The sequence below is a fragment of the Artemia franciscana genome, unplaced genomic scaffold (genome assembly GCF_032884065.1).
Source record: "Artemia franciscana unplaced genomic scaffold, ASM3288406v1 PGA_scaffold_23, whole genome shotgun sequence".
Classification (NCBI taxonomy): domain Eukaryota; kingdom Metazoa; phylum Arthropoda; class Branchiopoda; order Anostraca; family Artemiidae; genus Artemia; species Artemia franciscana.
The window spans coordinates 3,366,429-3,383,744 of record NW_027062649.1 but is presented as its reverse complement, the minus strand read 5'-3'; the positions used below and the strand labels follow the sequence as shown (position 1 = coordinate 3,383,744).

Sequence of the window (17,316 nt, the reverse complement as noted above, 5' to 3'; positions counted from 1 at the left end):
TATGACAGCCCTCTCCACAGCTCTCAGGGCAAGGACTGTAAGCTATGCCCCGGGGGCATATAAGATTTAAATGGAAAGGTGGTCATATGAACTACTGTGGGGGATCATTGGATTGGAAATCAGAAGTTATAATGCCCTCTTTAAGAGTCAAAATGATTGGAGGGCAACTAGCCCCCTCCCCTTGCGGTATATTTTCCCAAATGCATCCGATGGAAATTTCGAAATAGCCACTTGTTGAAAAACAGTATAAAGGTCACATAACAAGGCATTAAGGGTTGACATAACCCCCTGATTCTGGGAACAATGGTTGTAAGTTATGCCCCAGGAACATAAGATTTTTATCTTATATGGGTGGCTTTGTGAACTTAAGAGGAGGCTTATTTGATTGAATATTTGAAGCTCTATTTCCTCTTTAAGAGTCAAAATTAATGGAGGGCAACTAGTCCCCCCCTCACTGACACCCTTTTAACTTCCATGTACATCCGATCAAAATTGTAAGGCAGCCATTTCGTAAATAGTGACGAACACAAAACTGCCTGTCCATCATAAACAACAAGTAGAACAATACGGAAATATACTAAGACAGTAGAATGCAGCTAGAAATGTATATTTTGAGCCTATATCGAAGGGCCGTCCTAAGCAAAACATACGAAAAAGAAAGACGAAAAGTCAAGAATATAAAAAAACTCAAATTAAAATACAATCTTTAAAACTAAAATATATTCAGTTTAATTGTATTTTAATGTGAGTTCTTTTATATTCTTGATTTTTCTTTTTCATTTTTTTTGCTGAGGACACCCTCGGATATAGGGTTAAAATATTTATTTAAAGTTGCATTCCACTGTCTTGTATAAAATATTTCCCTATTGTTCTACATGTTGTTTATGATAGCCAGTTCGTTTCACAATCAAACAGTTCGTGGTAACGAACTGTAGTAAGGAGCGGTCCGGCTCAATAGTAAACTGAACTTTTAAAAAATTTGGATTTTGATAATAATGGATATATCAAAAGATTTAGTCTTACCTATCAACAGTTACGAGCCTGAGAAAAATTTCTGAAAAAAACACCCCCTATAGAATTCCATGAGGGAACACCTCATAGAATCTTAACAAAAATCATACCATCTCATTCAGCGTATCAGAGAACCTTACTGTAGAATTTTTCAAGCTCTTATCTGCAAAAATGTGGAATTTCGTAATTTTTGCCAGAAGACCGATCCCGGGTGCATGTTTATTTTGTTTGTTTTTTTTTTTCCCTAGGGGTGATCGTATCGACATAATGGTCCTAGAATCTTGCAAGAGGGCTCATTCTAACGGAAATTAAAATCTCTAGTGCCCTTTTTAAGTGACCAAAATATTGGAGGGCACCTAGACCCCCTCCCACGCTTATTTTCCCAAAGTCAACGGTTCAAAATTCTAAGATATCCATTGTGTTCAACATAGCCGAAAAACCTAATAACTATGTCTTTGGGGACGACTTACTCCCTCACAGTCCCCGGGGGAGGGGCTACAAGTTACAAAATTTGACCAGTGTTTACATATAGTAATGGTTATTGGGAAGTGTACAGACGTTTTCAGGGGAATTTTTTCTTGGATAGGGAGGGGGTTGAGGGGAGGGGGTTACATGGGAGGATCTTTCCAGGGAGGAATTTGTCATGGGAGGCGAGAATTTCCATGAAGGGGGGCAGGATTTGTTAAAATTATTTAAAACAAAAACAATGAAAAGATAAATGTGAACAAGTTTTTTGAACTGAAAATAAGGAGCACCATTAAAACAAAACGAACGGAAATTAATACACATGTGAGGGGTTCATCTCCTCCTAAATACCTGCTCTTTACGTTAAAGTATTTTTAGTAATTTCAACTATTTCTTCTACGGCCTTTGTTATTCAGTGGTCATTCTGAAAGAATTGGGACAAAAATTAAACTTTAATGTAAAGAGCAAGGTATTAAAGAGGGGGCAAGCCCCCCTCATATACGTAATAAAAATTGGCGATTATAGAAGTCCGTTATGAAGGTTAATTTGGAAGTTACGTTTTTTATTAATAAAAACATTCGTAAGAAATTAAAAGTTCTAGTTGCCTTTGTAAGTAACCAAAAGATTGAAGGGCAACTAAGTCTCCTCCCCACACCTTTTTTTCTCAAAATCGTCCGATCAAAACTAAGGAAAAGCCATTTAGCCAAAAAAAAAAATAAATGCAAATTTCTTTCTAAGTATTCATGTGCGAAGAGCCAAAATCCAAACATGCATTAATTCAAAAACGTCCAGAAATTAAATATAAAAAAAGTTTTTTCTTTAACTGAAAGTAAGGAGCTACATTAAAACTTAAAACGAACAGAAATTACTCCGTATACGAAAGGGGCTGTTCCCTCCTCAACGCCTCACTCTTTACGCTAAAGTTTTTCACTGTTTGAAAAATAAGTTTGAGAGAGAGTCAAACTTTAGCACAAAGGGTGGGGCGTTGAGGAGGGAACAGCCCCTTTAATATACGGAGTAATTTCTGTTCGTTTTAAGTTTTAATGTCGCTCCTTACTTTCGGTTAAAAAAAAACATATTTTTCTTATATTTAATAGCCCAAAGAGCATATAAAAATGGCTTCAGGGTGGACAAAACCCTCCAGAGCCCAGGGGCAATGGTTGTAAGTTAACCCCCTTGCATATTTGATTTTTATAGAACGGATAGTCGTACAAACTTTTGACTGAATGGAACTCATTCGATTGGGAGTCGGAAGATCTAGTCCCTTTTTAAGAGTCAAAGTGACTAGAGGGCACCAGCCCATTCCCCACAAAGCTATCATTCCCCAAAGCACATCCAATAAAAATTTTAAGAGAACTTTTTTGTTCAGCATAATTGAAATGTCCAGTAATTACCTCATTAACGATGTTAACCTACCCAGAGTCCTCGGGTTAAGGGCTGCAAGTTAGACAATTCGTTCCTTGATTGCATATAGTATATGTTATTGAGAAAGGTATTTATGTTTAAACTTTATTTTCCAAAAAGACGAAGGTAATTCAGGCGACCCTTTCAGAGAATGTTGAGGAGAGTACTGAGCTAAATCAAAATACGTTATGTGTATGTTACCGTGAATGTCCGAAATCTTGTCATTGTCAACATTCGATGGTGAATGTCCGAAATTCCTTTTGCTCTGCTTGGATTCAGTCAACTTTGAGAGTCAGCTTTTTCAGCGTTATGCAAGCAATGATGGTAAAAGGTAAATTTAGGTTAGGCTAGATTGTATAAGTCTAAGTACGGTTAGATAAAAGTAGGTCAAATTTAGATATAACCCGCAGAAATGGGTTACAGACTTAACCAAAGGTAACCTAACCGTTCATCATCAAACCTTTCATCAAATTGAAAAAGTTGACTGGAAACGCTGACTAACTCCAAGGAGAAAAAAATGTATTCTTGAAATTCCCTGCTGAATGCTGAGATTCATGAATTTCGAACATTCACGGTAACATGTATGCGGATTGTCAAAAGGACTTACTCACAAATGACTGGGTATATTAATTTGGAAATTTCAGGAAATTATAAGGGAGGTGATCAAAAAAGGAAAATATGCATGCTACTACCACAACTACAATTACCACTACTATTACTAACTACTACCACACAACTCCATTTACAATATTAAGGAAAAATTTGAACTAAATCAAAAGACGTTATTACAAATTGTGTACAGAGCGTATTTCAAAAATTGATTTGTTTACTAAGTTGGAACTATCAGAGAATGCCAAAAGGGGAAAAACATCTGACCAAAAGGCAATATGCACACGCTACTACAAATACTTCTATCACTGCTACATTTACTACTACTAATACTGCTTTAAATCCTGCTTCTACTGCAACTACTTATAAGGGCAATACGTTAATACTTCTACTGCTAGTAATACTGCCACTATTACATTTGATGCAAAAGCTAACAATATGAATATGAATAACTACTAAGTCTATTATTACAACTGTGTCTTTGGGTGTGAAGGTGAAATTTTCAAACATTGTTTTTGGGGAGGAGATAAGCTTAATCACAGCACACCATCTATATGCAGGTTGTCAAAAGGGCTTAACAACAATATCTAAGAAGCATTTTGGTGTGTGAAGTTGAAGCTAACAGGGTGTAATGTGGAGGATGTTGAAATAGCCAAAAGAAAATGTTTACTCATACTACTACTGCTACTGCTACTATTACTGCTTCTACTCATAGTACTACTACTGCTACAATTAATTATTACTGTTTCTACAACTACTACTGCCACTAAAGCTAATGTTACGACTATTAATTCTACTGGTAGAACTACTGCTGTTGCTACTAAAACTAAGGGTATTAAGGCAAAAATATGGGAAATGTTGAAACTATACGGAACCTAATCGAAACACACTATGCCCATAGAGGTTGAAAAGAGGACGTATCAGAAATGCTTCAGGAATGGTTCATGGTATTAAATTTAAATTTTCAGCGTGTGTTGAAGGGAATGTTCCAGAAACCAAAGATTCTATGCGCATACTACTACTAATCCTACTACATCTATTCCTGCCATGTTGTAAACTGGTATCAAGTTGAAACTTTCGGGGCTACTACTACTATCACTATTACTTCTGCTCTTACAATGTAAATAAGTCAAAAGAATGTAAGCGTATCAAAGTTGTAAAAATATAGCATGAATATCTTGGGAATGAGGGTATTTTTTATTTTTCAGGTCAACTTGATGATGTATAAGATTAAATTAAACAATACTATTTGTGTTGGGAATAAACATTGGTGAAAAAGTTTCTATAGCATACAAATAGCAAGCCAAACTATGAATTTCTATGAAAAAACGTAAAGATATAAAATATTTTTTTTTCCACGAAAAAGACTATGTCAACAAAAACGAAGAGAAATTAATTTATAAACTTTTTCCGGAAATTTTTTTTTCTGGAAAAAGAAAAGTGAAGAGCTTTATTAAACCAAAAATTTGCAGAAATTAAGTCAAATAATCTTCCAAGCGTGAAACAACTACATATCACTATCAATCCAATTGAAACCCAAAACCAACAGAATTACAATAATTAACAGAGTCAAACTCTAAATGAGCAAAAATTTACATTCATATTGCTGACAACCTCCATGCCATCTCAAGACCAGAACATAACTTTCACTTTACTGAAAATAAAATAAATTCTAATTGTTTTCACATTTTTAACTTTAAAAAGTACAAATTCTTGAAAAATTTAAGTAATAAATATCAGAAAAATGTATATTAAACTGATAATTTACATTCATTTGTTTTTGTTTTGCTTTTCAGTACTAGTTTTTTTCAGTAATAAGCAATAGTTTCTGTTCTTTTTATGTTTTAATACTGCTCCTTATTTTCAGCTTAAAACACTGGCTTTATTTATTTAATTGCTGATCGTCTTTTAGATAATCCTGGGAAACCTGTCTCCTCCTCCACGGGAAGAAATTCCCAGGAGAAATCCTCAAGACAACTCAACCTCGATGAAAATTGACCCCGAACAATTACTCTTAACATCTCCACATTCAAAGCTGAGTTGGCAAAGAAAAAACAAGACAAATATACACGATTTTGTATAATAATTCTGGAGAATTTTTCCGGTATAAAATTTCTCATAAAATTTTCACCCCCCTCAACAGAAAACTTCCCTCCCCATGGAAAATTCTCCCCAGGAAAAATCCTCAAGACAATTCAATCCCGATGAAAATTGACCACGAACAATTACTCTTAACATCTTCACATTCAAAGCTGAGTTGGCAAAGAGGAAGCAAGACAAATATACACAATTTTGTATAATAATTCTAGAGAATTTTTCCGGTATAAAATTTATCATAAAATGTCCACCCCCCTCAACAGAAAACTTCCCTCCCCATGGAAAATTCTCCCCAGGAAAAATCCTCAAGACAATTCAATCCCGATGAAAATTGACCCCGAACAATTACTCTTAACATCTCCAGATTCAAAGCTGAGTTGGCAAAGAGAAAGCAGGACAAATATACACTATTTTGTATAATAATTCTAGAGAATTTTTCGGTATAAAATTTATCATAAAATTTCCCCCCCCCCTCAACAGAAAACTTCCCTCCCCATGGAAAATTCTCCCCAGGAAAAATCCTCAAGACAAATCAATCCCGATGAAAATTGACCCGAACAATTACTCTTAACATCTCCACATTCAAAGCTGAGTTAGCAAAGAGAAAGCAAGACATATGCACAATTTTGTATAATAATTCTAGAGAATTTTTCCGGTATAAAATTTCTCATAAAATGTCCACCCCCAACCAAAACTTCCCTCTCCATGGAAAATTCTCCCCATGAAAAATCCATTCGGCTGATTTCCCAATAACAAATATTGTGGGTGCACAATGGGTATAGCCTTAAAACCTTTTCCTAAGGGCTAAATGGAGTCTTGTGATGTTCAAAGGCAGATATATTTGATATTTTAACTATAATATCTCAAACTTTTGATGGGATGACTTTAGGGGAAAGTGGTGTGGGAGGGTTGCTAGCTACCCTCCGATCATTTTGGTCACTTAAAGGACACTTGGTCACTTAAAGGTCACAAAAGGACACTAGAGTTTTTCATCTCTATTTGAATGAGCTCTCGCTCGATATTATAGGGCCACAGTTTGATATGATTACCCCTAGGGGAAAAATAAAATAAATTACACATACGTGATTTTTCTTCTGACAAAAATACAAAATTCCATGTTTTTGCCGGTGGGAGCTTTAGACCTCTACAGTAAGGTTCTCTAACACACTGAATCTGATGCTATGATTCTCATTTAGATTACTTGAGTTTTTGGGGGTGTTTCACTCCTTTTTGAAAATCAGGCAAATTTTCTCAGGCTCTTAGCTTTTGAGCGGTAAAACTGAACTAAATGGATTTCGAATCAAGAACGTATTTGGAGGCTGCGATATTTGTAAGGAAGGAGGGGGGGGGGGTATTTTGATGAAATATATCTAAAAAGAGTTATATCTAAGATATGAAAAATTACAGAAAAACAGCAACAATCTTGACCTAATGAGGGGATATATGCTCAAAATCCCTCTGCCTAAATTCCTTGCTGATGTGAAAGACTGGCTGGATATTTCAGATTTTTGACAATTAAACTGAGAAAATTTTTCGCCGATAATGTACTATGAACCTTTCCCGTCTAAATCAGGTTGCCACCTGGTGAGAAAAAAAAGACTAGTTTCTAGTGATTTTTTAGTGTATTTAGTAAATACGTTCTGAGACCATACTGGCTATGCATGACGTATGAAAACAACAAAAGGAAATAATAAATGAAAAGAGACAAATAAAATAGGTGAAAAAGGAGATTTTGTCAGCCAGTAGCAAAATATGAAAAACAAGCAGATATTTCGATAAGGACCTCCGCCAAGTCGTCCTCAGTGCTCAAAAAAATAAGAAAGAGGAAAAAGAAAAAAAAGACACAAAGAAGAAAAAAATAACAAAATCTAACCTTCTTAAGTGAACTGTACAAGAGGAAAGAAGACACACCTTTTTTTCTTTTTTCTTTTTTTTAATCAACAAAATCTAACCTTCTTAAGTGAACTGTACGAGAGGAAAAAAGACACTGAATCAAACAACAAAAACCAACTTGAAATCAATGAAAGAGAAGTTACCAATTAGATTGAATTAGTATCCTTTGCCTTGCAACAGATTTCGCCTGTCTACAATCTCGGATTTCATTAGATATGCGGACAGGTTGTCTTAAATTAGACTGGGCGAAAATATTCATAGAGGCTTTTAATATTAAATTGGGCTTAAGGAAATATCTCCCGTGTCTCTATTTAAAGCCAAATTTCTATTTATATGTTGTTTTTACCTCAATTGCCTCTTTAAAAGATTGCGGTAGGCCATTTACGGTAGATAATAAAGTTGCCCCTTCAAAAAGAACTAAATGGTCAGGTTTTTTCGTATATATGCTGGGCCAGAGCTGAATCAAAGTTGTCATTTTTTATTTTCAAATCTCAGAGACTTATGTATTGATTGTTTCAATTGATTTATCTTTTGTTGTTTGTTCCTTCTTTGTTTCCTTTTTTCGACCACTGAGGACGACTTGGCGGAGGTACTTGTCAAAATATTTGCTTATTTTTCATATTTTGCTACTGGCTGACAAAATCCTCATTTTTCACCTATTTGATTTTTCTCTTTTCATTTATTATTTCCTTTCTTGTTTTCATTAAATAAAAAAGAAACTAATTTTCTTAGCTGAAAGTAAGGAGCGACATTAAAACTTAAAACGAACAGAAATTACTCCGTATATGAAATGGGTTGTCCCTCCGCAATCCCTCGCTCTTTACACTAAAGCTTTTAATTGTTTTAAAAAGTAGAATTGTGGCAAAGAGTCAAACTTTAGCGTAAAGAGCGAGGGATTGCAGAGGGGACAACCCATTTCATATACGGAGTAATTTCTGTTCGTTTTAAGTTTTAATGTCGCTCCTTTCTTTCAGCTAAAAAAATTAGTTTTTTTTATTTAATTTCTGAACGTTTTTGAATTAATGCATGTTTGGTTTTGGCTCTCCGCACATAAATTATTAAAATGAAATTTGTATATTAATTCTTTTTTTGGCTAAATGGCTTTCTCTTAGTATTGATCAAACGATTTTGAGAAATAAGGGGTGGAGAAGGAGGCCTAGTTGTCCTCCAATTTTTCGGTTACTTAAAAAGGCAACTAGAACTTTTAATTTTTAACGAACGTTTTTATTAGTAAAAAATATACGTAACTTAAGAATTAACTTACGTAAAAAACTTTCATAATCTTATATTTTTATTATGTATACGACTGGGTTTGTACCCTCGTTAATACCTCGCTCTTTACACTAAATCGTAAGTTTTGTCCCAATTCTTTAAGAATGACCCCTGAATCAGAAAGGCCGTAGAATAAATAGTTGAAATTACTAAAAATACTTTAGCATAAAGAGCGAGGTATATATCTCCTCCTAAATACCTCGCTCTTTATGCTAAAGTATTTTTAGAACCCCTCATATGCGTAATAATCTCTGTTCGTTTTAAGTTTCAATACTACTCCTTCCTTTCATTTGAAAAAACGTTTTCATGTTTATTTTTCATTGTTTTCTTATAGTAATGCTAGAAAATCCTGCGCCCTTTTCATTGAATTTTTCTTCCCCCCATGACAGATTCCTCCAAGGAAAGATCCTCCAACATAGCCCCCTCCCCTCAGCCCCACCCCAAAACAAAATAAAATCCCCCTGAAAACGTCTGTACACTTCCCATTAACCATTACTAGGCTATATGTAAACACTGGTCAAAGTTTGTAACTTGCAGCCCCTCCCCCAGGGATTTTGGGGGAGTAAGTCATCCCCAAAGACATAGTTATTATGGTTTTCGACTATGCTAAACAAAATGGTTATCTCAAAATTTTGAACCGTTGACTTTGGGAAAAAAATGAGCGTGGAAGGGGGCTTAGATGCCCTCCAATTTTTTTGGCTACTTAAAAAGGGCACTAGAACTTTTCATTTACGTTAGAATGAACCCTCTTAAGACATTATAGAGCCACTTGGTCGATAGGATGACCCCTGGGAAAAAAAACAAAAACAAAGCAAACAAACAAATAAACACGCACCCGTTTGATTTGTCTTCTGGCAAAAAATACAAAATTCCACATTTTTGTAGATAGGAGCTTGAAACTTCTACATTATGGTTCTCTGATACGCTGAATATGATGGTGTCATTTTTGTTAAGATTCTACTACTTTTAGGGGGTGTTTTCCCCTGTTTTCTTAAATAAGGCAAATTTTCTCAGGCTCTTAACTTTTGATGGGTAAGACTATACTTATATATTTAAAATCAGCATCAAAATGCGATTCTTTTGATGTAGCTATTGATATCAAAATTCAATTTTTTTAGAATTTTGGTTACTATTGAGCTGGGTCGCTCCTTACTACAGTTCGTTACCACGAACTGTTTGACAATTTCAATCAGGTTATCAATAACAGAAAAAGATTACCATAAATTTCGTTCATCACGATTTTATATTTTATTTGACACCAAAACGAAGTACTTACTTGTCAATTTTCTGAAACTATTATCTTTTATGATTATGTCTTCCATAATAAAGATGAGAAAAAGGTATATATTGAACCGGGTAACGGTATTTTTGGCAAGATGTTTGGTGGAAATGACCCATCTAAATTGACAGAATTGGAGAAAAACTGTGAAACATTTCCGCAGAATTGAAAATTATCTTCTTTAATTACATGGTTACAAAAAATACCAGTAACAATTATTTTCATGATTATTAGTCTAAAAACAACAAAAAATTAAGGAAATGAGATATACGGCTTGTCTGATTTTCTTTTGTATTTATTTTAAAATATTATGGAAAATGAGCGTTGTTTTTTCAAAGACTTGTTTCATACAAGGCCATATTCACGGGGGACTAGAGGGGTCTGAACCGCCTCCCTCCCCCCAAAAAATAATTGTTAGATTCGTAGAAACGTAACAAAAATACATTTTAACAAGTTTTGATGCGTTTTCTTTTTTTGTAAGGAAAGAAAAAGCCCCCCCCCCTGAGGAAAAATCCTTTCCGTGGCCTATGTTTCATAGTATATTGTGCTGTGGGAACGGCATTTCGGTTTGGTCCTTTTTTCTATGGCACCTGATTTATGTTTATTAAAGGGAATATGGGAGTTATCTAAATATGGACTCCAGGGTCAATTCATGAACATGATATTATATTTTGTTAAGCTTTGTTTGACTCTTGTCTGAGGTAAAATGAAATCTGGTGCTCAAAATTTCTTTTTAAGGCTGGAAACTTTAGAATCGCCATAAATTTTCTACTAAATTTCATCGTAAACCATAAATTTACAGCTGCTGCAGACAGCCAGAGAAAAGCTATTCAAATCTGAAATTCTGAGGATTAGAACAAAATAAGTGCGAATTTGTTTAAGTCGTGATTTAAAAGGTTCCTAGTGTCGTGATTAAATTCTTTGTCTGTAGTCTATAGGTAATATGAATTCCCGTCTAAACCTGGGCTCCAACTGAAGTGATTTCACGCCAAAACAGCAGTTTTAGCGTGAATCGTCAAGTTTCCTTCATTATTTGCTGCAAGTTCTTGCGCCACAGCGTTTCAACGACTACGTTGAAATATTTCTACTGAGCCGTTGAAAATTATATCCTTTTATCTGTAACTGAGAAATAACTAAGAAACCTGTCCTGTTGATCAGAACTTGTTCATTAATATTTGACAAACAGCATAATTTATTTATAACCCACAAAATACATAAAACTGTGGAGTAAACACACACAAAAAAAGAAAAAACAAGAAAAAACACAACAACATAAATAACATAACAGCATAACAACATAAATAAATTACCTCAATTCAAAAAATGGCCAAAGAGGGTCAAAACACCAATCGCTTGCTGATTTTTAAGAGATATATCTTTAGATAAATGTTTCAGTCACGAGGGCGCATCAACGATGTCAAATTTAGAAACGACTGTATGATTCCGATACCACCAAGGCAGACGCAGGAAATGCCTGCAATACTTAAAATATCCTGAGCGTATTTTCTTTGTACCCTTCTTGCGAAGGAGGAAAGCAAAACCAGAAAGATAAAAAACAGCAGGGGCACAAAAACTAGAATAAAGACGGTATAGTCCTTTTCGGTTATATTATCATATTCATTTTATTATCAATAAATACTGCTTATTTCTAGAATGATTGAGATGTACGGAAAATAACTCCAACTTTATAATTATACTTACGGTATCCCAAGAATGTCTTGTTAAGCTGTCAAAAGCATTTGAAGAGATTGGCATTATTCATACTCTAAAGCGATCAGCTTCTAATGCACGTGAAACCAGGTTCTACCTAGGGTAGTTTGGGAACTCAAGAAAACAACAAAAAGAGTGTAGTATTTTAAGGCAGTAGAAGGACTGCAAAGACACGTAAATAGTTGCTGACTTTGCTGAGCAGTCTTTTCCTTCGAGGGTGATCCGCTATAGCTTCAGATCTTTTCTACCTGCATGACTGCTGCAAAGCACTGGAAGTCGGGAAGATGATTCTTGAAGGAATGGCAGAGATATCTCTGAAGGAGGATCAGGCAGGGCTCATGTCCTCGAAGCGAAAAAATGGGGGAGAACTCCACCGTTTAGACCCTTCATTGTTGTTTCAGTATCTTCTAACTATATCCAAAAGAATAAATATGGACGAATAATCTTCATTTAAATATGAACTTTGCTCCTATCCTGCGTCGCTTTTTGCTCCAAAAGCCAAATAAACCAGACCTGGCGAAGCTATAAAGCGACTTTAAGATATTAATACTATTAGGGAAAAACTTTGTATGAACTGCATCTGCTTCTTCGACTGCGGCGTTTTGCTTCACAGCATTCCCTAGGCGAAGAAAGAAACATATACGGAGATCTAGACTGATACTGGAACTATGTTTCAGCCAAATATCTATATGCCAGGATTAGCTTTAAGGGCTACAACATCGCTGCTTCGACAAAAGATGTGACTTATCTTATATGAAACCGTGTCACTGGATGGGAAGTATTGTTTAGCCCAGAAATGAAACTGACCACCCAAAAAAATATTGGAATATTTCGTGCAAAAAGAATAAAGCCCATTTCGTACATGTACTATCTGATTATTCACGTTAACATGGCTGAGAACCATCCAAGCTAAAGCTGATTTGCTTACTATGGTTGAGTTTTTGAAGACTTTGTACGCTATAGTTATCGTGATGATACCGACTTGTTGGTGTTGTTACTTTATCATTTTATTTATGAGCACCACAAGGTCTGCCTGCTCAGTGAGACTAAGCCAACCACTTCAGGTGCAACTTGGGACATCGAAACCATTAAGAAGAAGATTGGGACTGAAACCTGCTAACTGTTTACTTTTGCTGGCGCAATTCCTGGCTGCGACTCAACTTCCTATCTACAGGGACTTTGGGGGATTGCGCTTAAACGGCTGACAGGCAACAGACAGGTTAGGGAAAATGTTTCAACGTTTTCTTCAATCGATTCTTTGAAAGAAGAGACTAAATTAACTAGAGAGGCTGCACTTTTTATATTGTACGGCGGTAAATCTACTGACAATCTTGACGGTTATCGACATCGAGTCTTTCAGCACAGAGTAGCAACGTCTTTTACTTTTGTCCATCCCCAAGATCTACCTCCTACTACAGCAGCAGAAAAATTTCACTGCTTCCGAGCCTATCTTCAAGCACAAGATTAGATTGGGCTTCAGAGCTCTGTCATTATCCTGACAATTAGGAATGGAGACTTAAGGACAGCATTTTGTACCCTATCCTCACGGATCTTCCAGCGGCATCAAAGAAAACTCTCACCGTCGTGAAGTATGGTTGAAAGAGATCCTGTAACGGTGACCAGTGTAGCTGTCATCAAAATAGCATCAAATGTGACAATGCTTGTTAATCTTGCAAAGGAACTAGCTGTTCTAATGCTCAGGCTAAAATCGAAGATGCAGAATACCCTTGATTAATTAAATAAATTTGATGAATCTCCATTCCTTTTGCAATTTCAAATTATCTGTGATTCTGTTGAAATTAAAATCAGTGATTGGGCTAGCTGTGAAAAGTTGCTTATTGGATTCGAAGAATGTGGGGTGGCCACGTTTAGAGTGGAGGGTGGGGTGGGGGAGGTAAATTGACATGGATATGACTTCTTTTTTTCACTGGCAGTCCATTTTTTTCCTGTATGAATTCAACTTAGCGTAATGTTGCTCTTAGACCTATATCGACGCTTGATTTAGGGGCAGGAGGGGGGACTTAGTGTGAGCGTTCAAAACAAAAACAAAGTGCATATTCTTGATCTACGCACCAGATTCACCTATTACCGACTTTCTGTATGTGCAAATTGAATCACCTTGTACGATTTTAGCCGATTTTTTAAATATTGTAAAAAAAATCAGTTCAAATATCACCAACGTCATGACTATTGCAATTTTTCCTAGGTTAAACCTTAGATTGACTGTGCTATTAGCCAAACTTTTCCTTGCAGTAAAAACGATAGGTGTCTTGAAAAATCATGGAAAGAGCTAATAAAATTAAAGTTAAGTCCCATGATTTTTATAATAAAATATCGTTAATTAGTGTTTTTGAAGCGGTGGGGTGGGGGAGGGCTATGGAGAGAGGGCCAAGGGTCAGCTTTTTTGGGTGGGGTTTTCAGGTCATGGAAAGAGGGCTAGGGGTTAGCTCTCATGATTTTTGAAATAATATATCGTTGATAGGTCGTTTTCTGGAGGGGAAGGTAGTGCCCTAGGGTCAGCTCCCATACATTTGGAATAACATATCTTTAATATTTTTGGCGGGGTCTGGCCATGTAGGGGGAAACAAGGGTCAGCTACCATGATTTATCATTGATAAGCTATTTAGAGGAAAAAGGAGCATCAGACTATGGAGGGACGGGGGTCAGTTTCATAAGTTTAGGGATACAGTATCATTAATGATGTTTTTTAATGAGAGTGAGGGTGAGTTTATCTGATCTTTGAAATATTTCAAAACCATTGCATAAAAACCTTATATGGCCCCAGGACATAACTTACAACACTCATTTACAGCTCTTGAGGGTCGTGTCGACCTTGGAGTCTTTGTTATTGGATTTTTGAGCTTACTTTTAAAAAAAAATGGTAATTCAATCGGATGCCTTCGGGAAAAAGAGGGTAGTAGGGGTGGCTTTGTTGCCCTCCAGTCCCTTTAGACTCTCAACAAGGGAGTTAAGACTTTCAATTTCCAATCGAATGAGTCCCCTTCTAGGTGTGACCATCCCTTCTAAAGAACCTTACTTGCCCCTGGGGTATAATTTACAATACTTGCCTCGGTTTCTGGGGTTGAGGGGTGTGCAAACATTGGAGTTTTAATCATACGATCTTTGGTATATTTTTAACACAATAAATGTCTCAAAAACTTTTATCAGATGTATTTGGGGAAAAAGAGCGTAAAGGGTGTGCGTGTGTAATATCTCAAAGTTTTATCAGATATATTTGGAGAAAAGAGCATAATGGGGGAGGGGGGTGTAGTTGCAACCCGATCACTTTTGACTCTTAAGGTCATAAGGGAGCTGAAACTTTCAATTTCTAATCATGTGAATCCTCTCTGAAGCTTATACGACCACCTCTTCCATAAAAGCCTTATATACCTCGGGCATAAGTTACAACCCTCCCCCCCCCAGAGAGGTTATGTTGACCCTGAAGTTTTTGTTATCTGATCGTTGGAACATTTCAAAAAAATTTTAGATGAAATTTTTATTAGATGTACTTGGGGAAAAGAGAGTGAGGGGGATAGATGTCCTCCGATCAGTTTTGACTCTTAAGAAAGGAACTATAACTTTCAGTTTTCCATCAAATGAGGCCCACTGAAGTTTATACGAGCACCCTTCCATAAAAAATTACACATCCCGGGACGTAATTTACAACACATTACCTCGTGATCTGGGGGGGGGGGGGTTGGTTTTCAACCCCGAAGTTTTGTTAACTGATATTTGGGCTATTTTCAACAAAGTGGCTATTTCAAAAATTTTATCGGATGTGTTTTGGGAAATACACAAAAGGGGGGCCCCTCTCATGTCTTTTGACTCTTAAAAAGTAGACTAGAGCTTTCAACTTCCAATCAAACGAATCCCCTCAGAAGTTTATACGAGTATCCCTTCGACGATAACCATATATGCTCCCGGGCATAACTTACAACGTCTGTCACCGGGTTTTGGAGTCTTGTGTCTACTTCGGAGTTTTGATATCTGATCTTTGAACTATTTTTAACAAAATAGTTACCTCATATTATTTATCATATACATTTGGGTATTAAAGGGCATGGGGGGCTAGTTGCCCTCTGATTACTTTTGAATCTTGAAAAAGGGTGCTATAACTTCCAACTGAATGAGCCCCTTCCAAAGTCTCTACAACCACCTCTTCCATATTAAGTGCCTCTAGAAAAAAAAAATAATAATAATAGAACATTATGGCCTTTACTATCAGCAACGCCATCGTGTTGCCTCTGATAAAAATATCTGTCTATCTATCAATTCTCCGTCGGCATCTATAATTGAAAATAGCACTAATGCATCAGTGGCGTTGATGGCTCAACTTTCGCTTCCGTAAAGCAGTAAAAATCTGACCATTGGTCAATAAACTAAGATTTTTTTGCGGATACAATTCGGTGCCCACGGCACAGTGGCTAAAAAAAGTGGGCAAAATACTTAATTTAGCAATGAGCATCCCCGATCTTTGATACCTCTAAATTTGCTCGTACAAAACTAGCAAGGCGCTGTCCTGACTTTGGATCCATCAGGGCCGGACCTGGGCCCCCATGAACCTACTTTAGTTTTAACAAATAAAGGGAATTTTTTTTTTTACAAAAATCTGGTGGCTCAAAACTTTTCATTGTTTTTAATGGGTTAGAACTTTACAAAGCGGAGCCAACAAGGTTTTTAAAGGCGTGATTATTTGGTTTAATTTTCTGTTATGCATTTAAGGAATAATACCAGATTATATTTGGTAGCCTATGTCGACTAAGCACACTTTTTACCATAGAAATATAAGAAATTAGTCTCTGTTTTTATTCTTGCTTAAAATTGCTTAAAATTCTTTTTTCCGCAACCCTTATCCGTAAAAAGACTGAATCTTCTAAAATTAACGTTGCAAACTAATTATAAACCAAAATTATAATTAATTTTATAACAAAAGTAATAAAATACGTAATTTATTATCACTTAAATCACATCAAGTTTAGTATTATCAATTATAAATTAAACGTGATATATTATCAAATTAAATCATAAATATAATATATTGTCCCTTTCTTTCCTTATACTTGTTTTCTGATATGGTTGTGTATATGGTGCGACACCAGCATAAGCATTCACCTTCTTGTGATGAAAACATAAAAGACAGTCTTGGCATTACTTTAATTTAACTTTTCAAAACCATACATATCACTGTATCTCCAACTCTAGAAGCATCAAAAAGCATCAAAAAAATGTTTGATAGGCAATGTAATTGAGGAACACGTCGACCCATTTATTCTGCCAGGAGTGAGATGTCTGATGAAACCTAATAGATAATCTGTGATTTTGCATCTTAATATCTTAGATGACAATATGTCATACTCAGACAAGTTACTGACTTGTAGGGTAGTTGTCCACCAGACTTCAATTCTCATCAGAATCTGAAACAAAGAAGAAAGGAATGTTAAAACTATGTTTTCCTTTAGCTAGAAAAACAAACATGTGATTTCTTAATTTGAACTCTAATCCGTTAAATAAATATAAATTCACAGAAGGTCTATCTATAATGCTTCTGTTAAGCACTTAAGTTACCAAGTACAGTG

The 17,316-nt window shown here is 35.8% G+C and overlaps 2 protein-coding genes across 6 annotated transcripts in view; one reads left to right on the top strand and one right to left on the bottom strand.

Annotated features, from left to right (window-relative positions):
- Nucleotides 1-17,316, top strand: part of LOC136041519 (exosome complex component RRP46-like) — a gene marked incomplete at its 5' end in the record, with an annotated part of 363,665 nt that overhangs the window by 112,804 nt on the left and 233,545 nt on the right. The window lies entirely within an intron of this gene.
- The window catches only part of LOC136041468 (PAS domain-containing protein cky-1-like), a 121,395-nt gene continuing 120,956 nt past the window's right edge, over nt 16,878-17,316 (bottom strand). For all 5 annotated transcript variants that reach the window (XM_065726157.1, XM_065726156.1, XM_065726160.1 and 2 more), the window contains one exon: nt 16,878-17,154. In XM_065726157.1, the coding sequence (XP_065582229.1) occupies nt 17,138-17,154 (17 nt within the window). In that variant the 3' untranslated portion in view covers nt 16,878-17,137. The remainder of the gene's footprint in view (nt 17,155-17,316) is intronic.